At 38.5% G+C, this 27,222-nt stretch overlaps 1 protein-coding gene across 5 annotated transcripts in view; it reads right to left on the bottom strand.

Moving 5' to 3' along the window:
- Window positions 1–24,846, bottom strand: part of LOC121388272 (centrosomal protein of 89 kDa-like) — a 57,423-nt gene extending 32,577 nt beyond the window's left edge. For 2 of the 5 annotated variants that reach the window (XM_041519546.1, XM_041519549.1), the window contains exons 1-7: window positions 24,756–24,846; window positions 20,819–20,836; window positions 9,036–9,259; window positions 7,805–7,905; window positions 6,362–6,426; window positions 2,757–2,888; window positions 340–457 (exon numbers count right to left, since the gene is read on the bottom strand). In XM_041519546.1, the coding sequence (XP_041375480.1) occupies window positions 340–457; window positions 2,757–2,888; window positions 6,362–6,426; window positions 7,805–7,905; window positions 9,036–9,259; window positions 20,819–20,836; window positions 24,756–24,809 (712 nt within the window). In that variant the 5' untranslated portion in view covers window positions 24,810–24,846. Of the gene's footprint in view, window positions 1–339; window positions 458–2,756; window positions 2,889–6,361; window positions 6,427–7,804; window positions 7,906–8,306; window positions 8,349–8,896; window positions 8,934–9,035; window positions 9,260–20,818; window positions 20,837–24,755 lie in introns of those variants that run through there. The other 3 variants (XM_041519547.1, XM_041519550.1, XM_041519548.1) reach the window with 3 other exon arrangements.
- Window positions 24,847–27,222: the final 2,376 nt, after the last annotated feature.

Below are 27,222 nucleotides of genomic sequence, written 5' to 3'. Positions count from 1 at the left end.
GTGTGTGTTGGTTCACTTCATAAGGTACACTGTACAAATACATTCTTTAATATAATCAGTTTTTAGTACGTTATGTCACTTCATACTGTAACATTGTAGGAATTGGCTGTTTACAATATTAATCAATAACAGATGAAGTTTTTAGTTTATCAAACTTACTCTAGGAGCCTTATACTTATTTCGCTAATCAAATCAAAGGTTAGAAGATGTGAAATACAAATTTTAAACACTCTCAAAGAAATTAGATATTAGATGTGAACAAACACACACACACACACACAGAGAGAGAGATGTGTGTTTAGACAAGACACTTTGAGGAAACATCCGACAATAACAAACCTGATAATTTATGTGAGTGTCGACCACTGCTTCGTTTACTTCCGATTCCCTTTTTGTAACTCCCTCTCTCAAACTGTGGACTGGTGTGCATCTTCCTGTCAACTTGCTGTTTTAGTAACTGTAATTATAGAAACCACACTATCAATAGAGTTAAAGGCGTGTGTGCATCTTCCTGTCAACTTGCTGTTTTAGTAACTGTAATTATAGAAACCACACTATCAATAGAGTTAAAGGCGTGTGTGCATCTTCCTGTCAACTTGCTGTTTTAGTAACTGTAATTATAGAAACCACACTATCAATAGAGTTAAAGGCGTGTGTGCATCTTCCTGTCAACTTGCTGTTTTAGTAACTGTAATTATAGAAACCACACTATCAATAGAGTTAAAGGCGTGTGTGCATCTTCCTGTCAACTTGCTGTTTTAGTAACTGTAATTATAGAAATCACACTATCAATAGAGTTAAAGGCGTGTGTGCATCTTCCTTTCAACTTGCTGTTTTAGTAACTGTAATTATAGAAACCACGCTATCAATAGAGTTAAAGGCGTGTGTGCATCTTCCTTTCAACTTGCTGTTTTAGTAACTGTAATTATAGAAATCATGCTATCAATAGAGTTAAAGGCGTGTGTGCATCTTCCTTTCAACTTGCTGTTTTAGTAACTGTAATTATAGAAACCACGCTATCAATAGAGTTAAAGGCATGTGTGCATCTTCCTTTCAACTTGCTGTTTTAATAACTGTAATTATAGAAACCACTCTATCAATAGAGTTAAAGGCATGTGTGCATCTTCCTTTCAACTTGCTGTTTTAATAACTGTAATTATAGAAACCACTCTATCAATAGAGTTAAAGGCATGTGCGCATCTTCCTTTCAACTTGCTGTTTTAATAACTGTAATTACAGAAACCACAGTATCAATAGAGTTAAAGGCATGTATGCATCTTCCTTTCAACTTGCTGTTTTAATAACTGTAATTATAGAAACCACACTATCAATAGAGTTAAAGCCGTGTGTGCATCTTCCTGTCAAATTGCTGTTTTAGTAACTGTAATTATAGAAACCACACTATCAATAGAGTTAAAGGTGTGTGTGCATCTTCCTGTCAACTAGCTGTTTAAATAACTGTAATTACAGAAATCTCAGATATATATTTCAAGTATTTAATCATTTGAAATAGACCGGCCTCGATGGCACAGTGGTTAAGCCATCAGACTACAGGCTGGTAGTTACAGGGTTTGCATTCCGGAACCGGGTCCAACCCAGAGCGAGTTCTTAAGGGCTTAATGGGTAGGTGTAAGGCCACTACACCCTCTTCTCTTTCACTAACCACTAACAACTAACCCACTGCCCTGACAGACGGCCCAGATAGCTGAGATGTGTGCCCAGGACAGTGTGCTTGAACCTTAATTTGATATAAGCATGAAAATAAGTTGAAATGAAATGAAAATGGAATTTGAAATAGATGATCAACCTCATGAAGTAGTCAGCAGTTTTAATCAAATAACACAAACCAGTTCTCCATAGGGTGGCAGGTCATGAACAGTTTTTTAAAACTATGTTAATCATGGAAACAAGACAAACCAGTTCTCCATAGGGTGGCAGGTCATGAACAGGTTTTTAAAACTATGTTAATCATGGAAACAAGACAAACCATTTCTTCGTAGGGTGGCAGGTCATGGACAGTTTTTTTAAACTATGTTAATCATGGAAACAAGACAAACCAGTTCTCCATAGGGTGGCAGGTCATGAACAGTTTTTTAAAACTATGTTAATCATGGAAACAAGACAAACCATTTCTTAGTAGGGTGGCAGGTCATGAACAGTTTTTTTAAACTATGTTAATCATGGAAACAAGACAAACCATTTCTTCATAGGGTGGCAGGTCATGAACAGTTTTTTAAAACAATGTTATGAATGGAAACAATACAAACCGTTTCTTCGTATGGTGGGAGGTCATGAACAGTTTTTTAAAACTACGTTAATCATGGAAAGAACACAAACCGTTTCTTCGTATGGTGGCAGGTCATGAACAATTTTTTTAAACTACGTTAATCATGGAAAGAACACAAACCGTTTCTTCGTATGGTGGTAGGTCATGAACAGTTTTTTAAAACTACGTTAATCATGGAAAGAACACAAACCGTTTCTTCGTATGGTGGGAGGTCATGAACAGTTTTTTAAAACAATGTTATGAATGGAAACAAGACAAACCGTTTCTTCATAGGGTGGCAGGTCATGAACAGTTTTTTAAAACAATGTTATGAATGGAAACAAGACAAACCATTTCTTCATAGGTGGCAGGCCATGAAAAGTTTTTTAAAACAATGTTATGAATGGAAACAAGACAAACCGTTTCTTCGTATGGTGGGAGGTCATGAACAGTTTTTTAAAACAATGTTATGAATGGAAACAACACAAACCGTTTCTTCATAGGGTGACAGGTCATGAACAGCCTGCATGGCCTTCCTGACATCGTGAGTGGTCCCCCCTAGGGAGGCCGGTAGGTTCTCCAGTTCATAGTCACCCTCCCTGTCAGGACTCTCCTTCTGATTCTGAAATAAACATGACGGATACATCAACTATAGTCCTTCCCGCAGCGAATGCCTTTTTCATACTATGGAAGTTACTACAAGCTATTTATTTCTGAGCCAGTTGTTTTTTAAATTGCACACAAAAATATTAAAATAATTTATTATTTTTAAAATACTTTTACTTTTCTTCTGATGTCAAACCAAACAGAAATTATTAACAAAAAAAACAACAACCATTTTTGTAGGATGATGGGACAGACTATAGATATAGACACTAATCCCAAGTCTATTAATACTGCAACAAGATAATAATTAAAAGACAAGAATTCTATAGAATTAAAAAAAAACATAATAAGCATTTGAAAAAAAAAACTTCCGTATGGATTGTGATGAACATTCATTGGTGCAACTATAAACCAAGTTTCACAGATCTAGGACTTATAGTTTGTGAGAAATGGAGCTAAACACAAAACTTTAACATACAAAAGTTGATGATGATGTTGCCACAGTCACAAAAGTACCACCTACATGTATATCTGTTCATTTGACTTTGTAAAAGCGAGACAAAAAAATTAACCACCTTAATTATAGTCACTCTCTCTAAAACGAAATGCTGTAACAAGTGAAGAATTCAAACAGCTGGCAGGCTTTAAAGAGTCGTGTATTTTTTATTTAATTTATTGATGGAGTACATGTATCAGGTCATTTAAACTGAAATGATTTGAGTGACAGGTATGGTACATTTAGTCCTAGCTATATACAGCAAATATACAAAGGATATTTTATGATTTGTATCTCGAGTGATGCTTTAATACGACACAGATGAGAGATGAAAGCCGCTACCACCATGCCATAGGCTACTCTTTTTAATTAGCAGCAATGGATCTTTCACATGCACTATCACACAGACAGAATAGTTGGGAGGCATAAAGCCAGTACACCGATTTCTCTCTCATTACCAGCCTCAGTGGTGTCGTGGTTAAGCCATCGGACATAAGGCAGGTAGGTACTGGGTTCGCAGCCCGGTACCAGCTTCAGTGGTGTCATGGTTAAGCCATCGGACTTAAGGCAGGTAGGTACTGGGTTCCCAGCCCGGTACTGGCCTCAGTGGTGTCGTGGTTAAGCCATCGGACATAAGGCAGGTAGGTACTGGGTTCGCAGCCCGGTACCAGCTTCAGTGGTGTCGTGGTTAAGCCATCGGACTTAAGGCAGGTAGGTACTGGGTTCCCAGCCCGGTACTGGCCTCAGTGGTGTCGTGGTTAAGCCATCGGACATAAGGCAGGTAGGTACTGGGTTCGCAGCCCGGTACCAGCTTCAGTGGTGTCGTGGTTAAGCCATCGGACTTAAGGCAGGTAGGTACTGGGTTCCCAGCCCGGTACTGGCCTCAGTGGTGTCGTGGTTAAGCCATCGGACATAAGGCAGGTAGGTACTGGGTTCGCAGCCCGGTACCAGCTTCAGTGGTGTCGTGGTTAAGCCATCGGACATAAGGCAGGTAGGTACTGGGTTCGCAGCCCGGTACCGGCTTCAGTGGTGTCGTGGTTAAGCCATCGGACATAGGGCTGGTAGGTACTGGGTTCGCAGCCCGGTACCGGCCTCAGTAGTGTCGTGGTTAAGCCATCGGACATAAGGCAGGTAGGTACTGGGTTCACAGCCCGGTACCAGCTTCAGTGGTGTCGTGGTTAAGCCATCGGACTTAAGGCAGTTAGGTACTGGGTTCGCAGCCCGGTACCAGCCTCAGTGGTGTCGTGGTTAAGCCATCGGACATAAGGCAGGTAGGTACTGGGTTCGCAGCCCGGTACCAGCCTCAGTGGTGTCGTGGTTAAGCCATCGGACATAAGGCTGGTAGGTACTGGGTTCGCAGCCCGGTACCAGCCTCAGTGGTGTCGTGGTTAAGCCATCGGACATAAGGCAGGTAGGTACTGGGTTCGCAGCCCGGTACCAGCCTCAGTGGTGTCGTGGTTAAGCCATCGGACTTAAGGCAGGTAGGTACTGGGTTCGCAGCCCGGTACCGGCCTCAGTGGTGTAGTGGTTAAGCCATCAGACATAAGGCTGGTAGGTACAGGGTTCACAGCACGGTACCAGCTTCAGTGGTGTAGTGGTTAAGCCATCGGACATAAGGCAGGTAGGTACTGGGTTCGCAGCCCGGTACCAGCTTCAGTAAGCCATCGGACATAAGGCTGGTAGGTACAGGGTTCACAGCACAGTACCAGCTTCAGTGGTGTTATGGTTAAGCCATCGGACATAAGGCTGGTAGGTACTGGGTTCCCAGCACGGTACCAGCTTCAGTGGTGTTATGGTTAAGCCATCCGACATAAGGCTGGTAGGTACAGGGTTCACAGCCCGGTACCAGCTTCAGTAGTGTAGTGGTTAAGCCATCGGACATAAGGCTGGTAGGTACAGGGTTCACAGCACGGTACCAGCTTCAGTGGTGTTATGGTTAAACCATCGGACATAAGGCTGGTAGGTACAGGGTTCACAGCCCGGTACCAGCTTCAGTGGTGTAGTGGTTAAGCCATCGGACATAAGGCTGGTAGGTACAGGGTTCACAGCACGGTACCAGCTTCAGTGGTGTTATGGTTAAGCCATCGGACATAAGGCTGGTAGGTACTGGGTTCACAGCCCGGTACCAGCTTCAGTGGTGTAGTGGTTAAGCCATCGGACATAAGGCTGGTAGGTACAGGGTTCGCAGCCCGGTACCGGTCTCGGTGGTGTTATGGTTAAGCCAACGGACATAAGGCTGGTAGGTACAGGGTTCGCAGCCCGGTACCGGTCTCGGTGGTGTTATGGTTAAGCCAACGGACATAAGGCTGGGAGGTACAGGGTTCGCAGCCCGGTACCGGCCTCGGTGGTGTTATGGTTAAGCCAACGGACATAAGGCTGGTAGGTACTGGGTTTGCAGCCCGGTACCAGCTTCAGTGGTGTCATGGTTAAGCCATCGGACATAAGGCTGGTAGGTACTGGGTTCGCAACCCGGTACCGGCCTCAGTGGTGTCGTGGTTAAGCCATCGGACATAAGGCAGGTAGGTACTGGGTTCGCAGCCTGGTACCGGCTCCCATCCAGAGCGAGTTTTAACAACTCAATGGGTAAGTGTAAGACCACTACACTCTCTTCTCTCTCACTAACCACTAACAACTAATCCACTGTCCTGGACAGACAGCCCAGACAGCTGAGGTGTGTGCCCAGGACATTATGCTTGAACCATATTTTATTTATCTTGCAATCACATATTATACTTTGCCAAGAATATAATGACTAGATAAATTTATACCCTTCGCAGGATAAAGCCGATATATATCTTAAGGCAAGTGACCTGTTATTCTCTGGTTTTAAAAAATAAACTAAAATAAATGAAATACAGATTAATTGTTATATTGTCTGTACAGCACAGTGTTCAGTGAATATTACCACATACTGTGGTCCATTAGTCACCTACTATGAAATAAAACAAAGACGTTTATTACAACTTAAATCTGTTTCACTAGTATTAACATACCTGTCTGTATCTGCCTTTGTGTGGTGTAGCATATATGTCGGTGATCATTTGCCTTTCCGTCTCATCTGAATAGAAATGAAGATTAAAGTTACAGTTCGGCTACAGGATGTCAAACATTTGGTAACTTAGACATATAGTCGCGAAAACCCGCTACATTTTTCCATTAGTAGCCAGGAATCTTTTAAATTCAGGGGCGGGACGTGGCCCAGTGGTAACGTGTTCGCTTGATCGGTCTGGGATCGATCCCCGTCGGTGGACCTATTGGGCTATTTCTCGTTCCAGCCAGTGCTCCACAACTGGTGTAACAAAGGCCATGGTATGTACTATCCTGTCTGTGGGATGGTGCATATAAAAGATCCCTTGCTGCTAATTGAAAAGAGTAGCCCATGATGTGACGACAGCAGGTTTCCTCTCTCAATATCTGTGTGGTCCTTAGCCTGACGCTATATAACCGTAAATAAAATGTGTTCAGTGTGTCGTTAAATAAAACACCTCCTTCCTTTTAAATGCACCATCCCACAGACAGGATAGTACATACCACAGCCTTTGATATACCAGTTGTGGTGCACTGGCTGGAACGAGAAATAGTCCAATGCGTGGTCTGTCTAGGACCGATCCTAGATCGACAAAGCATCAAGCGAGCACTTTAACACAGAAAAGAAGGTAAACAAATTCAGAAAGAATTCTTAAAAACACACATGTACCTAAACAGATGAACGAAAAAACAACATCAACTGTGAGCCCAATCCCCATGTTACTACTTTGTATGACAGCTTAATATATATATATATATATATATCAGTTTAGGAAATAGGTTTTCATTAAAGATAAGCATTCTGAGAGTGCTGCTAAAGCAATACATGTTCCCTACCAGGCCCAACACATTTTCTCCTAACTTCCATGGCCAAAAGTCTGTCAAAAATGGGTAAAACACCATGAAAGTCAAAGATGATCTTTAAACTGCATGTGTACATGAAAAGGCTATACTTAAAATTTCAACTCAGTATCTTGAGGCACTGAGAAATAAAGTCTAAAAAACTATATGGGAATAGACAGATGAACAGACAGACAGACAGACAGATGAACAGACAGACAGATGGACGGACGGACGAACTTGAACCTATAGTCCCCTCTGGTTAGACCGATAGGGAAGTAATATTAAGATATACTGAAATGCCCTTTTAAATCTCTTTTAGATTATTACAAGTAGGTTGACCTCTGTAGTATTTAAATAACCTATTGGTTTCATGTACTTGTTATTTTTATTACTAAATGATCAAATCTATACTTGTAGGCAGCCATTAACTTACATAACAGCAGAACGAGTTGGTGCTCTGGCTTAAAGGAGGTTGGGTAATTTTAGTGATCAGCCTATATAGGCTTTCTGCATGTCGGTGAATGGTGGCTTGCCAACTTGAAGCTGCTGTACAATACGTTACATACCTGCATTGTTTTGTACATTTAATTTTGGCGTTGTTGCAGGTTGTCGTTCTGAAATACTGCGGCCACGTCGCGGCAAACTTCCAAAATCAACACTCACATATCTGCAATATCCATAATCATGTAAACATTTATCAAATACAAATAATGATTGCGTGAAATTAAATTGTCTCGCCTACCAAAAATTGACTGGCTTCTACAGATGTGCATCTCAGTGTATGTTAATAACAAAGAAAATTATTATTATTTAAAACTTTTATAAAAGAAATAATTTATGATGTAAAATTCATAATTAAATCAGTTCTTCAAAAAAAAAAAGAAATGTGAATGTTATATTATCTACATATGACTCACCCAGCCTCCTCCATTTCCTGGTAGTCATACAGACTATACTCTGGAATAGTAAACATTACACTATCTACATACCCAGCCTCCTCCATTTGTTAGTAGTCACACAGATGGCTCTCTGGGTCAATGAACGTTACACTATCTACATACGACTCACCCAGCCTCCTCCATTTGTTGGTAGTCATACAGATGGCTCTCTGGGTCAATGAATGTTACACTACCTACATACAACTCACCCAGCCTCCTCCATTTGTTGGTAGTCATACAGACCACTCTCTGGGTCAATGAATGTTACACTACCTATATACGACTCACCCAGCCTCCTCCATTTGTTGGTAGTCATACAGACGGCTCTCTGTGTCAATGAATGTTACACTACCTATATACGACTCACCCAGCCTCCTCCATTTGTTAGTAGTCACACAGATGGCTCTCTGGGTCAATGAATGTTACACTATCTACATACTACTCACCCAGCCTCCTCCATTTGTTGGTAGTCATACAGATGGCTCTCTGGGTCAATGAATGTTAAACTATCTACATAGGACTCACCCAGCCTCCTCCATTTGTTGGTAGTCACACAGATGACTCTCTGGGTCAATGAATGTTACACTATCTACATACGACTCCTATGGGTCAATGAACATTACACTACCTACATACGACTCACCCAGCCTCCTCCATTTGTTGGTAGTCATACACTGCTCTCTGGGTCAATGAGTGTTACACTACCTATATACGACTCACCCAGCCTCCTCCATTTGTTGGTAGTCATACAGACTGCTCTCTGTGTTAATGAATGTTACCCCAACCTCCTCCATTTGTTGGTAGTCATACAGACCGCTCTCTGGGTCAATGAATGTTACACTACCTACATACGACTCACCCAGCCTCCTCCATTTGTTGGTAGTCATACAGACTGCTCTCTGGGTCACTCAGTGGATCATCATCGCTCAGAGGCATAGGTTCAGCAAACAGCCGGCCGAGAGTGGCCACGTTCGATAATGAACCGGCAAGGCCGACCCCGGTTCCTGGAGGGGTGGTTGGTGGCGGAGTTTTTGGCACAGCAGCAAATATAGCTGATGGAACAAGGGCTCCTCCAATGTGACTCTGGAATAAAGACACAAATTCCATGAAATTAGATGTCTTTTCTACCATAAATCGATTCAGTGTCACTCAGTTACATCCATAGATTTTTATCCAAAAAAAATATTAATCTTATATTTTAAAAAAAAATTACTATGTGGTATAAAAATTGATGATTAATCTAGTTCTTTAAAAATTAAAGTAATATCTACATGTTTAGGTACAACTCACCTTTGAACTTTGTCACGGTGAAAATAAACGGGTTTTAAATATAAGTCTTATACGGTTTCGTTGGTCTAGGACTTACAGGGGACAATATATCAAAATCTTAGGTAACCCGAAGTCAGTCAATATTTACCTAGGTAACCAATTGTTCAATTACTGGAATTATTTCAAAATCTTAGGTAACCCGAAGTCAAGTCAATATTTACCTAGGTAACCAATTGTTCAATTACTGGAATTATTTCAAAATCTTAGGTAACCCGAAGTCAAGTCAATATTTACCTAGGTAACCAATTGTTCAATTACTGGAATTATTTCAAAATCTTAGGTAACCCGAAGTCAAGTCAATATTTACCTAGGTAACCAATTGTTCAATTACTGGAATTATTTCAAAATCTTAGGTAACCCGAAGTCAGTCAATATTTACCTAGGTAACCAATTGTTCAATTACTGGAATTATTTCAAAATCTTAGGTAACCCGAAGTCAAGTCAATATTTACCTAGGTAACCAATTGTTCAATTACTGGAATTATTTCAAAATCTTAGGTAACCCGAAGTCAAGTCAATATTTACCTAGGTAACCAATTGTTCAATTACTGGAATTATTTCAAAATCTTAGGTAACCCGAAATCAAGTCAATATTTACCAAGTAACCAAATGTTCAATTACTGCAGTTTTTTCAAAATCTTAGGTAATCCGAAGTCAAGTCAGTATTTACCTAGGTAATCAATTGTTCAGTTATTGGAATTGTATTTATATAACCGATGATTAAAACTTGACTACTATCAAATGTTCTAGAACAATATAGAATACAAACATTTTTGGAATACATTAATAAGGAAACCTACTGGCAGTCCGTGTGAATTAAGAAGATGTGTAATGGACAAGCGAAGAGAACAACCGTTTGCGTGAAATATTGTGAATTGACTATAGTGAGAAATGTACCTACATGTGAAAACTGTAAACCTGTAAACATGAAATGGAGAAGTTAATGCAATCCTAGAAAGTTACAGTTAAAGTTTGTTTTGTTTAACAACACCACTAGAGAGTAAACGAGAAAAAAACTAATCAGTTGAATGGTTTAACAACACCACTAGAGCACACTGATTCATTAATCATCGGCTATTTGATGTCAAACATTTCGTTAGTCGTAGTCATCAGAGGAAACCCGCTACATTTTTAATAATGCAACAAGGGATCTTTTAGATGCACATACCACGGTCTTTTATCAGTTGTAGAGTACTGGTTGGAACGAGAAAAAACCTAATCAGTTGAATGGATCCACTGAGGTGGTTTGATCCTGCGATGAAAGCACCTCAAACGAGCACTCAACCGAATCAGAAAAGTAATACTGAATATCTAAATATTACAATTGTTATCAGACAAATTTTTATTAAAGGAACAGGTCTAAATGAAGAGCTCATTTCCAAAACAAGATACAGTGAAACCTCTCTAAACCAGACCCTCTGTAACCCGGAATTCCTCCATAACTGGACCCTCTGTAACCCGGAATTCCTCCATAACTGGACCCTCTGTAACCCGGAATTCCTCCATAACTGGACCTTCTGTAACCCGGAATTCCTCCAAAACCAGACCCTCTGTAACCCGGAATTCCTCCATAACTGGACCTTCTCTAACCCGGAATTCCTCCATAACTGGACCCTCTGTAACCCGGAATTCCTCCATAACTGGACCTTCTATAACCCGGAATTCCTCCAAAACCAGACCCTCTGTAACCCGGAATTCCTCCATAAATGGACCCTCTGTAACCCGGAATTCCTCCATAAATGGACCCTCTGTAACCCGGAATTCCTCCAAAACTGGACCTTCTGTAACCCAGAATTCCTCCATAACTGGACCCTCTGTAACCCGGAATTCCTCCAAAACTGGACCTTCTGTAACCCGGAATTCCTCCATAACTGGACCCTCTGTAACCCGGAATTCCTCCAAATCTGGACCCTCTGTAACCCGGAATTCCTCCAAAACTGGACCCTCTGTAACCCAGAATTCCCCCCAAAACTGAACCCTCTGTAACCTGGAATTCCTTCAAAACCGGACATTTTTCACGGTCCTTTTTTAAAAAATCAGTACAGAAAATAACCTCTCTAAAGCAGATACCTCTTAAAACCGAACATTTTACTTGGTCCCGAGGGTGTCTGGTATATCCAGTTAATGTCAATTTGAGAAAAACAACATGACGTACAAATCATACAGCATACAAAGTACTATCTTAACATTCTGTTCAATGGGCATAGATTGTATTCTGGTGTAACCTCTATTATTGCGCATTATCAAATTTTATTAACAACAGTATAATATAGTAATTGGTAAAAAAAATCACATTTTTGAAACATTTATTGAACTTAAAATTAGTATTATTATTATTATTATTGATGCTAACAGCATATCATCACAAGCTACAATGTACTTGGTTGCATGGGTTGGTGGGATCAGGGAAGGAGCATGTTCTTCACAATATTCAGTTATAAAAATATATTTATACAAAAACATTTTGATCAATGTAATTTTTGAAGTTAACAAAAAAAACCCAACATAATTTGAATCAATTCATGAATCATTCATGCATTCTCCTAAGATATTTAAAACCAATTAACCAAGCAACATATTTGGCACACAGACAGATTAGAAAAATTATCAAAACATTAACAAAAAATATCAAAAACTACAACATCAATCTAATTTAATTATTATATATATATATATAGTATATTGTGTATTTGAAGTCATACTGATAGGAAAAGGGACAGAATGTAGCATTTATTTCAGAAACTAGAGAACATTTTAAACTACAGCTACATGTACTCGGTGTATAACACACAACCCTGGCAATTAACCATTCACCAATGTTGTGGAGATGGCCGACACTGTGTTTTACAATTTATTGCAGCATTTATTTTGTATGTCACGTTTCCTAGTTAATGTTTCAGGGTTGGGGTTTTTTGTAATACCAGTGCTGACAAATTAAAGTCATCTCGTTCACGTTAACCACAAAACTGTTGTGGAAGCTGCTGTACAGAATATTTTTTTACAGAATATTTTTTTGCCATGGCCATTTTTTTCAATTGCCTGGGTTGAATATACAGAGGTTATTACATGAGATTGTGTGTCGTACCGATTTTACAAAACAAGTGTCAGGATTCTTGTATTGCCCGAGCGAGAGCGAGGGTAATACATGAATCCTGACACGAGTATCGTAAAATCAGTATGATTCACACACGCGAGTGTAATAATTTCTTTATTATACACATTATCCAGAATAGGTTTTTTTTACGAATAACAAAGATCATGAATGTCAAAACATTTCAAACGTAACTAGAAGGAGACAACAAAATTACATCATTTTGGTAAGCAATTATAGAGCTACGGCTGGAGATGCCGCATTACGTTATGACGTCACTTCACAAAATGACGTCATTCATTGTGCACGTGAAATCATTATGACACATATGTGTCATACTGGTTATATTCCCCTGGATATCTTGAACCATGTGGATAATAAATATGTATATTATGGTAATTTTTACAACTGACCGAGAGAGGAAACTCAGTGCTGTCGTGAGACATCTTATTCTCCAAATGGTGAAAAGAACATCATCTCAGAATATTTCAAACTACGACTATTTGACTATAGAATGTAAAATGAGAGAATGGACTTGATTTCAAACTACAACTATTTGACTGTAGAATGTAACGTGAGAGAACGGACTTGATTTCAAACTACGACTATTTGACTATAGAATGTAACGTGAGAGAACGGACTTGATTTCAAACTACGACTATTTGACTACAGAATGTAACGTGAGAAAACGGACTTGATTTCAAACTACGACTATTTGACTACAGAATGTAATGCGAGAGAATGGACTTGCTCTGCTAGTGACTGCTACTTCTACTGAAAAACAGCAAGTGATCTTTTACATACTTTCCTATAGACAGGACAGTGCATAACTATACAGCCTTTGATGTACCAATATCAGGGTGCTGGTTGAATGAGAAAAAAGTCTGAAAATCCATTAAGGGAGATCTATCCTACATCCCACCTCAGGCAAGTGCTCCAATACTAGGCTATTGAAACTGAAGTCTGAACCACCTTGTTAACAACTACAATAATAATTTACTTTCTTACCATTAGATTTTCTCCACTTTTTCTCCAAACATAAATCGTGAAAAAAATATTACATTGACATGGATTCCACATGTTAGACTGAAACCATAACATCAATATCGACTTTGTTCAGATCTCCTAGGACAAAACACATGCAAGTTTTCACCGTCTGACATTTTGATTTTTTATGGAATACTCTGCAAGAGAGGTGGAAGCCTCCTAAGTGTGTGATAATTAATCCGATGTCACGATTTAGTGTGTTTTACCGCAGCACATGTCATGACATTGTTAGATGACATCATATCAATCTACCCCTCTTGAATAATATTCCATAAAAACACAAAATGGCAGCCAACAAAAGAATTGCATGTGTTTTTTCCTAGGAAATCTCAGCGAAGTCAATTTAGGTGACATGGTTATAATCAGGCATGTGAAATCTGTGTAATGGTAATGGGTTTTTTTACAATGTGGTTCAGACTTTAATTATTCAGGCCTCTGAAAACTGCCAGACCAACTGTTTAATTTGTGCGTTGCTCACGTAAGTATATTTCGCATAACCCATTTTAAGTTCTCACATTGTATTTAGCACATCATTTATATCACCATGACAGGTCACACAAAAACAAAATGGGTTACCGAAAAAACATATATTTTGCATAAGCCATAAATGGTTTACGCAAATGAATATGCATGTTATACTTAGTAAAACTAACTGTATAAACAAATTTAACTATTTCATGCTTCATCAGTCGGTTTTAAATAACAAATAAATGAGAGTAGTTTGAGTCAGTCTCATGTAATCTGTTTGTACCTACAAACCACACAACATTGAATTGTTTTAATTAAACCACCACAGATTCGAAAGGGTACCGACTAAATCTGCCGTATATACGCAGTGTGTCGAGGGTACCGACTAAATCTGCCGGTATATACGCAGAGTGCCGAGGGTACCGACTAAATCTGCCGTATATACGCAGAGTGTCGAGGGTACCGACTAAATCTGCCGGTATATACGCAGAGTGTCGAGGGTACCGACTAAATCTGCCGGTATACGCAGAGTGCCGAGGATACCGACTAAATCTGCCGGTATATACGCAGAGTGCCGAGGGTACCGACTAAATCTGCCGGTATATACGCAAAGTGTCGAGGGTACCGACTAAATCTGCCGGTATACGCAGAGTGCCGAGGATACCGACTAAATCTGCCGGTATATACGCAGAGTGTCGAGGGTACCGACTAAATCTGCCGGTATACGCAGAGTGCCGCTTTCAGGGCGTTAGATCTCGCTAATTTGGGCACAACCGGATTTCTGTATTACTGCAGTGATATTATTATTGCTTTTGAAGAGTTGTGGATGTTCAGAAATGAATTTATGTTATTTTAATACAGCAAAAGCTTCATATTTCAGTGGTTATGAGGTGAAATGTTTTGAGGTCAGCATGTTTGTACTAATTTGGGTGTGATTATTTTGGGCATAAGCACACTGTTTATCGCCTGGATAAAACAGTTTGGACAGGTCCACTGTATTAAAGTCAAACTAAATTAGCCAAATTATTAATAATTCCTGGGCATAAGCACACTGTTTATCGCCTCGATTATTGTAGTTTGGACAGGTCCACTGTATTAAATTTTGGTAAATTAGTGGTAAATTATTGATAATTCCTATCCATAAGCACACTGTTTATCGCCTGGATAATAACAGTTTGTGTGCGGATTTCATTTCAAACTGTTTTAGGTGGGATGTGACGTGGTAAAGGTTTTGATAATTAATCAGTTTGGACAGGTCCACTGTATTAAAGTCAAACTAAATTAGCGGATTTCATTTCTTAATGTTTTGGTGGGATGTGACGTGGTAAAGGTTTTGATAATTAATCCATGGTCGAGAGAGTGCTAGCAATAGTTTTTGTGTGCAGATTTCATTTCTCTGTTTTGGTGGGATGTGACGTGGTAAAGGTTTTGATAATTAATCCATGGTCGAGAGAGTGCTAGCAATAGTTTTTGTGTGCAGATTTCATTTCTCTGTTTTGGTGGGATGTGACGTGGTAAAGGTTTTGATAATTAATCCATGGTCGAGAGAGTGCTAGCAATAGTTTTTGTGTGCGGATTTCATTTCTCTGTTTTGGTGGGATGTGACGTGGTAAAGGTTTTGATAATTAATCCATGGTAGAGAGAGTGCTAGCAATAGTTTTTGTGTGCGGATTTCATTTCTCTGTTTTGGTGGGATGTGACGTGGTAAAGGTTTTGATAATTAATCCATGGTCGAGAGAGTGCTAGCAATAGTTTTTGTGTGCAGATTTCATTTCTCTGTTTTGGTGGGATGTGACGTGGTAAAGGTTTTGATAATTAATCCATGGTCGAGAGAGTGCTAGCAATAGTTTTTGTGTGCAGATTTCATTTCTCTGTTTTGGTGGGATGTGACGTGGTAAAGGTTTTGATAATTAATCCATGGTCGAGAGAGTGCTAGCAATAGTTTTTGTGTGCAGATTTCATTTCTCTGTTTTGGTGGGATGTGACGTGGTAAAGGTTTTGATAATTAATCCATGGTAGAGAGAGTGCTAGCAATAGTTTTTGTGTGCGGATTTCATTTCTCTGTTTTGGTGGGATGTGACGTGGTAAAGGTTTTGATAATTAATCCATGGTAGAGAGAGTGCTAGCAATAGTTTTTGTGTGCGGATTTCATTTCTCTGTTTTGGTGGGATGTGACGTGGTAAAGGTTTTGATAATTAATCCATGGTAGAGAGAGTGCTAGCAATAGTTTTTGTGTGCGGATTTCATTTCTCTGTTTTGGTGGGATGTGACGTGGTAAAGGTTTTGATAATTAATCCATGGTAGAGAGAGTGCTAGCAATAGTTTTACTAATGAAAAAATATATTAAATATCCAGGTGTTATACATTAGTTTGTTTTGTTTAACAACACCACTAGAGCACTATTGAATGTCAAAGGTTTGGTAATTCCGAATTTTTTTCATTAGTACCAAGGTATCTTTTATATGCACCATCCAACAGACAGGATCATACATACCATGGCCTTTGATATACTAGTCGTGGTGTACTGACTAGAATGCTAACTAGCTAATATTTAATTTGAATGATGTCAGTATGCCAATGATGTCACTTTGCATCTCCTTACAATAACTATAAATTGAATACATGACGTTTCCGTTTTAAGAACGCTGTAAAATTACAATGCAAAATGCTATTGAATTTTTTTTTTTTTTAACTTTACTAATGCATCTAAATGTGTTTGAAGAAAATCTTGTGATTAAAAAATTGTACCTTCTACAAAATATGGATTTCAAGTGAAATTATGATAAGATATGTTATATTTATTGTGTGCGAAGCCAAAACAAGGATGCTAAAAGTGACTATCGTCGACCTTAGATTAATAATAATAATAAATATGTACAATAGGGTGAAATGTGTGAATAAGTAATTATACTGCAGTATACTGTGACAAAAACGCACACACACACACAAAAACAGGGAAAATTATCAACAAATTTTCAATTTCCATAATTAACTTCCATGTCAAAATTCCATGACTTTCCAGGCCTTTAAAATTATATCTGTAAATTGTAAGACTTCCCAGGATTTCCATGACCCATACGAACCCTGGATACTGCATACATGTATAGAGAGGTAACATTCATACACAGCCCTTGTAATAAGTCCCAAATGATATGACCCATACGAACCCTGGATACTGCATACATGTATAGAGAGGTAACATTCATACACAGCCCTTGTAATAAGTCCCAAATGATATGACCCATACGAACCCTGGATACTGCATACATGTATAGAGAGGTAACATTCATACACAGCCCTTGTAATAAGTCCCAAATGATATGACCCATACAAAGCCTGGATACTGCATACATGTATAGAGAGGTCACCTCCTTACACAGCCCTTGTAATAAGTCCCAAATGATATGACCCATACGAACCCTGGATACTGCATACATGTATAGAGAGGTCACCTCTATACACAGCCCTTGTAATAAGTCCCAAATGATATGACCCATACGAACCCTGGATACTGCATACATGTATAGAGAGGTAACATTCATACACAGCCCTTGTAATAAGTCCCAAATGATATGACCCATACGAACCCTGGATACTGCATACATGTATAGAGAGGTAACATTCATACACAGCCCTTGTAATAAGTCCCAAATGATATGACCCATACGAACCCTGGATACTGCATACATGTATAGAGAGGTAACATTCATACACAGCCCTTGTAATAAGTCCCAAATGATATGACCCATACGAACCCTGGATACTGCATACATGTATAGAGAGGTCACCTCCTTACACAGCCCTTGTAATAAGTCCCAAATGATATGACCCATACAAAGCCTGGATACTGCATACATGTATAGAGAGGTCACCTCTATACACAGTCCTTGTAATAAGTCCCAAATGATATGACCCATACGAACCCTGGATACTGCATACATGTATAGAGAGGTAACCTCTATACACAGCCCTTGTAATAAGTCCCAAATGATATGACCCATACGAACCCTGGATACTGCATACATGTATAGAGAGGTCACCTCCTTACACAGCCCTTGTAATAAGTCCCAAATGATATGACCCATACGAACCCTGGATACTGCATACATGTATAGAGAGGTAACCTCTATACACAGTCCTTGTAATAAGTCCCAAATGATATGACCCATACGAACCCTGGATACTGCATACATGTATAGAGAGGTAACCTCTATACACAGCCCTTGTAATAAGTCCCAAATGATATGACCCATACGAACCCTGGATACTACATACATGTATAGAGAGGTAACCTCCATACACAGCCCTTGTAATAAGTCCCAAATGATATGACCCATACAAAGCCTGGATACTGCATACATGTATAGAGAGGTAACATTCATACACAGCCCTTGTAATAAGTCCCAAATGATATGACCCATACAAAGCCTGGATACTGCATACATGTATAGAGAGGTAACCTCCTTACACAGCCCTTGTAATAAGTCCCAAACGATATGACCCATACAAAGCCTGGATACTGCATACATGTATAGAGGTAACCTCCTTACACAGCCCTTGTAATAAGTCCCAAATGATATGACCCATACAAAGCCTGGATACTGCATACATGTATAGAGAGGTAACCTCCTTACACAGCCCTTGTAATAAGTCCCAAATGATATGACCCATACAAAGCCTGGATACTGCATACATGTATAGAGGTAACCTCCTTACACAGCCCTTGTAATAAGTCCCAAATGATATGACCCATACAAAGCCTGGATACTGCATACATGTATAGAGAGGTAACCTCCTTACACAGCCCTTGTAATAAGTCCCAAATGATATGACCCATACAAAGCCTGGATACTGCATACATGTATAGAGAGGTAACCTCCATACACAGCCTTTGTAATAAGTCCCAAATGATATGACCCATACAAAGCCTGGATACTGCATACATGTATAGAGAGGTAACCTCCATACACAGCCCTTGTAATAAGTCCCAAATGATATGACCCATACAAAGCCTGGATACTGCATACATGTATAGAGAGGTAACCTCCATACACAGCCCTTGTAATAAGTCCCAAATGATATGACCCATACAAAGCCTGGATACTGCATACATGTATAGAGAGGTAACCTCCATACACAGCCCTTGTAATAAGTCCCAAATGATATGACCCATACAAAGCCTGGATACTGCATACATGTATAGAGAGGTAACCTCCATACACAGCCTTTGTAATAAGTCCCAAATGATATTACCCATACAAAGCCTGGATACTGCATACATGTACAGAGAGGTAACCTCCATACACAGCCCTTGTAATAAGTCCCAAATGATATGACCCATACAAAGCCTGGATACTGCATATATGTACAGAGAGGTAACCTCCTTACACAGCCCTTGTAATAAGTCCCAAATGATATGACCCATACAAAGCCTGGATACTGCATATATGTACAGAGAGGTAACCTCCTTACACAGCCCTTGTAATAAGTCCCAAATGATATGACCCATACAAAGCCTGGATACTGCATACATGTATAGAGAAGTAACCTCCTTACACAGCCCTTGTAATAAGTCCCAAATGATATGACCCATACAAAGCCTGGATACTGCATACATGTATAGAGAGGTAACCTCCTTACACAGCCCTTGTAATAAGTCCCAAATGATATGACCCATACAAAGCCTGGATACTGCATACATGTATAGAGAGGTAACCTCATTACACAGCCCTCGAAATAAGTCCCAAATGATATGTTTCCCTGTAACCCATATTTCGTTTGTGAAATGGAATGAAATGTTAGTAATTATGTTTATGCTAGATTTGTTATAGTGCTAAAAACTCATACTAACATCATTTTAATTGCATTAACATCTTTTGGAATTTCATCTTTGTGGAAATTAAACATCCAAATGCAGTGAAATTTAAAGTTTAAAGTTTGTTTTGTTTAACGACACCACTAGAGCACATTGATTAATTATGCTAAACATTTGGTTCCTATATGCAACAAGGGATCTTCTATAAGCACTTTCTCACAGACAGAAAAGCACACACCACGGCCATTGACCAGTTGAATGGATCCACCAATGTGGTTTGACCCTGCGACGCAAGCACCTCAAGCGAGTATTCAACCAACCGAGCTAAATCCTGTCCCCAGTGATATTTAATTCATGACCAAATTTGTTTTTGATAAAAACAATCCATTCTTTATAAATGCCTTGATATAATTTGTCCGTCATCTTTGTCATTGGAAAAGTCTTGTTTTGAGATAGTCTTGGACTGTCCACAAATGTATCGTTCAGTGCAAATAATTCTGTGGTGGTAATGTATGGTAATGCTCGATTCAACTGAACCCATCTGGATAGCCAGATTTTATACTGGGTGAAATTTCTAAATCATTCAGTGCAAATAGTTTTATGGTGTTAATGTAATGCTCGATTCAAATGAACCGATTGGCATAGCCAGGATTTTATACTGGGAGGCCAGCCACATTGGGTGAAATTTTAAAACTAGAGTAGTAACCGAATCGGTTACAAATGAGAAATGTCACATAATCGGTTATACTGACTATGGCTTATTTCGAGGGCTGTATACACACTGCTTGATCACTAACAGAATTTCCAAGTGCAAAACAAACAACCATGCTGTGATAATAAACACAAACTATGAGTAAGTTGTTAAACAAAGTGTAAATAATAGTTAAATTACCCGATCATCAACCTTCTCCTGAAATGAAATAAAAACATGCATATAATATACCTTATAATTAACGTGCAGGCAAATTATTTATTGATGTCATGTTGGTGATCAGATCAGATCAGACAGAGCAATTCATGCTAATAAAGATTTATGCGTACATGAATTTCTAGAAGCTTACAGGTTACTTGGACATGTGTGCACATGTATTTTGTGTGTGTGTGTGTGTGTGTGCGTGTACATGCATATTTGCGTATGTGTGCGTGTGTCTGTCTGTGTGTGTGTGTCTGTGTGTGTGCGTCTGTGTGTGTTTCTGTGTGTGTGGGTGTGCGTGCGTGCGTGCATGTCTGTGTCTGTGTGTGTATGGGTTTGTGTGTGTGTCTGTGCACGGGTGTGTCTGTGTGTGTGTATGTCTGTGTGTGTATGTGTATGTGTGTATCTGTGTGTGTATGTGTATGTGTCTGTGTGTGTATGTGTAAGGTAATATATCACATCTGATAAGGCTAACTCATTTATACTGTTCATGTAGTTATGAAAATAAAAATGGAATGGAATTAAATAGTGTCTTCTGTACTCTACACAAATGAACTCGTTATGGAAATCAGCGTAGTTGGTAAAATTGTCTTTAATTAGTTCATAACTATTAGCCAAAAAAGCTTATGTGAGGTCCCGAAAATGGCAAGCATGCAACTTTCTACTTTCTTTAAAAAAGAACTGAAATTCAGAGAAGGACAATTCCAAAGTAGATGGAATAATAAAAAGGAAAAGAAATGACAATAGGTATGTAGGAATAGGCCTAGGTATCGTTTACAAAACAAAGTCTTTTTTATGTCTATTTTAAAATAAAATCAAATAAAACTTCATTTAAATATTTGTATATGTATATATGTACAAAATATAGTAACAGTAATCATAGCCGACTATTTAATTTTTGTTGTTTCAATATGTTTGTTAGAAAGTCACAGACCATGTGACTAGAACATGATTTGATGCCCAGTACTCTGTCGCATACTGACCAATCAGAGCTATCAGGGTTAGATTATTTTTACTCTTCAAGACTTGTAACTGGCTACACGCACATGCTGGTCTACTTGACAACATGTTACGCATTTATGATGGTGTCTAAAATTAAGGGAGTTTTTTTTAAGATTATCTTTATTATGGCACCCCACGTTTGGAATAAATTCCTTTGTAATGACAGATTTTGTTGGGAGTTTGTAAAACAAATTTATTAACAACATTGAGGCTGTTCTAGATGAATAACGTAATGCTGACTTGACATAGGTGTCAGAGCCGTTTGTAGCTGGTAGTGGTAGATCAAAATTAATGACGTGTTATAAAATTTTGAGGGAGGAACACTGGTTGCATAATTGTTGAAATTAAAAATGCCACGTGAGTGCCAACGCCCCAAACGACATTATCAACTGAACTGATCGATTGTAGGCTAGCCCGAGTACTCTGTAAGAGCTAGACAGACATTTGGAAGGTTATACGCTCTCATTACAGTGTATAACCTTCCAAATGTCCGTCTAGCTCTCTTACAGTCAGAGTACTTGGGCTAATTGTAGGCCTACATTTTTTTTTTTTTAAATGAGTTATTTAAAAAATAAAATAATAATATGAGGGATCTAATTCAGTCGGTAGTGCACATCTGAGATGCTTGGGTCATAGTCCGTCCTAGTCTGTAGCAAACGCCTTTTTTCATACTATGGAATTTACAACTAGTTATTTATTTCTGAGCTGATTGATTTGTAAATTGCACACAAAAAAGAAAATAAGTCTTGTTTTGTTATTTTCAAAAACATATTTTTTATAGAATGATGAGACGGACTATAATTGAACCACCTCTGCAGAACCAGTGGGTTTTTCCCATCCCAACTATCCTAATCATGTTCGTTGTACATAATAATGAAATTCAAGTCAAGTTAATTCCAAATGACACATTCATCAAACCATCTTGACACTGAAAAGGTATCTATAATTGTGTAAATCAAATTATCTGAATATTATAATTAAAAAACAAATTATCTGAATCAGTGTATGTCATAATTATATTTCTATAGTATTGCTCCTGAAAGTTTTGAATAACTAGTATTCCTGAAAGGGAAAAGAAGTCATACTACACTAATGAACCAAGCATAAAATTAGAAGAAAACATAAATGGTTTAATGGTTAATTTTTACAACATTTGTACATTTACATGTACTAATTACTTCATAAATTAATAATGCTTGGTTTTCACTCGCCTTATAGGATTTTGATGAGTGCGATATTTCACTCACCTAAGTATGTTTAAGTGTGCGATTTCTCACTCGCCATGGTTTTTCAAAAGCCAAGGACTGTGACAGGTAGACCGAATAAGTTTGCATTTTTTGTGTGTATTCAGTAATATATATTGTTTGACCCAAAATAGGGGGACTCACTCCGACGTTTGGTACAACCAGTTTAAGCGGCGTTCTCATTATGCGATTAGTTGCACCAACTTGTCGCATACGTAAGACGTTAAGTCATAAGATTTTATGATGTCAAACAAAGCTTGTCAGTTTAAAAATATTTTGCGTGAAATGTAAGTGCATACAAATTTCCTGTGAAATAAAGAAAACATGAATGTAGACAATTTACTAATGGCATTATGTAACAAAACAATTATTGACCACATTTGGATAATAATAGATTTTATGGACCCATGACATCCGGACAGTTTGACATGTTTATAAGCAAATGAAAAAACCCGGAGTGACAAAACTAAATGGTTGTACTTTAATGTGATTTGATTGGCTGAGAGCTTATGATCTGTCATGAGAAATAGAACATGTTCCAATTGGTACGATTCCAACACGATTTATCGTATAAGACTAAAGTCATTTCGATTTAGGTGTTCTCACAGCACGAGTCGATCACATGCGACAAGTTGATATGACTAAGTGCATAATGAGAAGGCCCCTATATACGCTAATGTCATGGTGGCAAAGTCTTCCAAATTGTTCCTTGGAAGGTTTATTTTGTTGATAGTGTGGGAATTATTCACAACTGGGATTCAGATAGATCGGTAGGTTTAATATGTTTTGTTTGTCTGTACATTTGCTGCTCAATTTCGGTTGAGAAGTGTTTAAACAATGCAAATGTATTTGGAAATGGTCCTTATGGTCCGTTAAAGAGATAAAAATACTTTTGCCTTGGACCCAATTTATTGGCTCTACCTTGGATTAAATGCATCATATGCATATTTTCGTACTTATATCCAATTAAGGTTCAAGCACACTGTCTTGGGCACACACAGCTATCTGGGCTGTCTGTCAAAGACAGTGGGTTAGTTGTTAGTGATTAGTGAGACAAAAGTGGGTGTAGTCTTATGCATCGAGTCATTAAAATTCGCTCTGGGTTGAAGCTAGTTCACCAAGGTAAACATCTACGGTCCGTTTTTTAACATTTTGACATTTACGGCACAGCAATAAACATCACAATAATAAATATCGTGCCGGAGACGTTGATCTTGATGAACTAGGTTGAAGCCAGTACTGGGCTACGAACCCTGTACCTACCAGCCTTATGTCAATGGCTTAACCACGACAGAGGCTGTTGCACCATATTCATAATGACAATGTTATAATAAACTATAGTATAGTCTGTACAATGTGGGGGAGGGGTTAACAGTAGCAAGAGCAGTTTTATTTTTATTTCCACAAAGGTTTCAACCATTATATGTTGCACTAATAATCAATATAGTCGTCTGGGTAATTATGCGGGCGCTGACAATGACACGGAGTGCAGGGATGAGGAATGATCGGTGAAGGAAGTTGAAACACAAATGAAATGACGAGACCGGAGACATGTCTAAACGTGCCCGGTTAAACGCACTTTTTAAACGACTGTCATTTGTTAGATTTAGAATATCGAGCAATGGTTTTGTGCTCATTAAGTAGATATTTAACGTAGCTGGCATCATTACCATTCCTGCAGATCTGCTTTTCTTCCTCTTCCCTCTTTTCCCCAGCAAAGGCATTTTGAATAGTGTGCCTTTAGAAATTGTAAACACTTGCGTCGCGCATGCCCAACTGTCAAACGAAGGTTCCTGTTTTGAGGCCCTGTTTTGGTTGTGTTTTGTTTGATTTAGTTTTTCTTCGAGTTTTTTTTATTTTTTATTGCGGTGTTTTTTGTGGGGAGTTGTTGTTGGGGTTTTTTTTTTGGAAGTGCTTCTACGCCATGCCACATGCACGCACACACACACACGCACGCACGCACGCACGCACACGCACACACACATACCTACCTGCCCAAACTGGCCAAAGCTATAATTTTCGTTTTCACTTTTTTTCCATTTTGTTCTATATTTTCTGAGGGAGCATTGGGCGGCAGGTGTGCGTGTGTTAGTGTGTGCGTGTGTGCGTGCATGTATGTGTGTTGGTGTATGGTATATATATATATATATATATATATATATATATATATATATATATATATATATATATATATATATATTATAGAGGTTATTACCAGTGTTTTTCGGTATCGTCAATATCATATATTAGGAATAAAAATTGTATTATGCGAGCCTCTGGTGAGCATAATACATTATTTTTATTTCTAATATATGATATTGACGATACCGAAATACACGAGGGTAATAATCTCTTTATCATATAAGCTCAAGTTTAATACAACGTGTTTTTGTAAACTGTACACGCAACTTTAATTCCAGTCCGCCATTACTAGATATTCAAATGACGTAAGAATATGTGGCGCGGTGTATTTTTTAATGGAAATGACGTCAAACTCGAATGACGTCATTTTGGATGTCCTTACATCAAAATAAAGTTATGCCTAACGTTTTTTGTTTTCTGAACGCTGGACAGCTTTCAGTGTCAAATTGCCATTGAAATATTTTTATTTGATGACTATGAATGCATACGTCAATCATGGAGTGTCACCCAAGTACGTTTGCTTAAATGTCAATAAACCTAGTGCCGAGACCTCGACTAATTTACATCTAATTTGCAAAGTTATCAAATTCTTAAAGTATGTGATCTGAAAAATATCACATACTCTGATTGCACTAAAAATGTAAGATATTATATGATAAATATATATATATATATATATGATATATATAGTATAGTAATATGTGACATTGATATTATTTGTGCAAATAAATAAATATACTTTTATTTGTTGAAACAATAATGCAGGATAAACAGGATCGTAGTCATAACGGCCCCAGTACTAAACGGCCTTAATAATAATTGGTCAAAACGGCCCTAAAAAAGTCAAAACGGCCAAAGTGAAAAAGTCAAAACGGCCCTTGAAAAAAGTCAAGACGGCCTTAAATATAATACTTGTATTTCATCTACACAAGTGTCGAGAAAGATAACTGTGCAAAGACAGTTTTTATAGTACGGTGTATTTCATCTACACAAGTGTCGAGAAAGATAACTGTGCAAAGACAGTTTTTATAGTACGGTCTCACTACACGGATATTATCTGCGTCTTATTTATGTTTGAATAAACAAAGAGTATAAAATCTACATGTGTGGTTAGTGTACTAGTACATCTGTGTTAATATGTAGATTTTAAGTACAGGTAAGTTTTGGAGAAACATGAATAGTTATTATTATAACCATTTCAAACACATCGCCCGAGCCATTATACAAGAGATTGCACCAAGCAAAGGGCGTCCCACCCCAACCCTACCTCAAAGCCCAAACATGAGAGGGAACGCTAACAAATACATTTACGATGAAAACTATTTATTACAAACTATGGTTGTATTAAACCAGTATTTTATTGATATTTAAGGAAGAGCTCTCCTTCAAGATTAACTCACAGCGATTTTTTTTTTTTTTTTTTTTTTTTACCCAGGGCAGAGGAAAAGTTACTCCTGTTGATTTGACAATTAACAAAACCGCCCGAATACCTAACCGATTACCTAATAAAAACACGAATGGTATCATGAAATGTTTGTAAAGCAGATTTTATACAAACTCGATACACTCACTGTAGAAGTTAAAAGGCTAATTGCTGTTACCTGCCGACGGTATCAAAGATCGGTATATCGGTCTTTTCAAATACAAGGTTAATTGCCGAATTGGTGGTCTTAATTATATTAGTAAATTGGGGGACAGGCCCATTGTGGCCCCCGGGTGAGCAGCGCCACTAGGAACTCGTTCAGACGATACGCGCTGGAAAGCCTAGATGGTCCACTACCCCCCCCCCCCCCCTCCCTTTCTGTGATTTAATTATTAAAATAATGAATTACAGGGCGGGCCGTTTTGACTTTTTTCTTTGGCCGTTTTGACTTACATGTTCAAGGCCGTTTCATCATGGGGCCGTTTTGACCGCATACCGGATAAACCTACCCCCAAAATGGAACTGCGATTTTCAGGTTGATTAAATGTAAGTTGCCACACTTCTTAATGGTG

The sequence above is a fragment of the Gigantopelta aegis genome, chromosome 14 (assembly GCF_016097555.1).
Source record: "Gigantopelta aegis isolate Gae_Host chromosome 14, Gae_host_genome, whole genome shotgun sequence".
Classification (NCBI taxonomy): domain Eukaryota; kingdom Metazoa; phylum Mollusca; class Gastropoda; order Neomphalida; family Peltospiridae; genus Gigantopelta; species Gigantopelta aegis.
The sequence above is the reverse complement of the archived record's forward strand: the minus strand, read 5'-3'. Positions and strand labels throughout refer to the sequence as shown.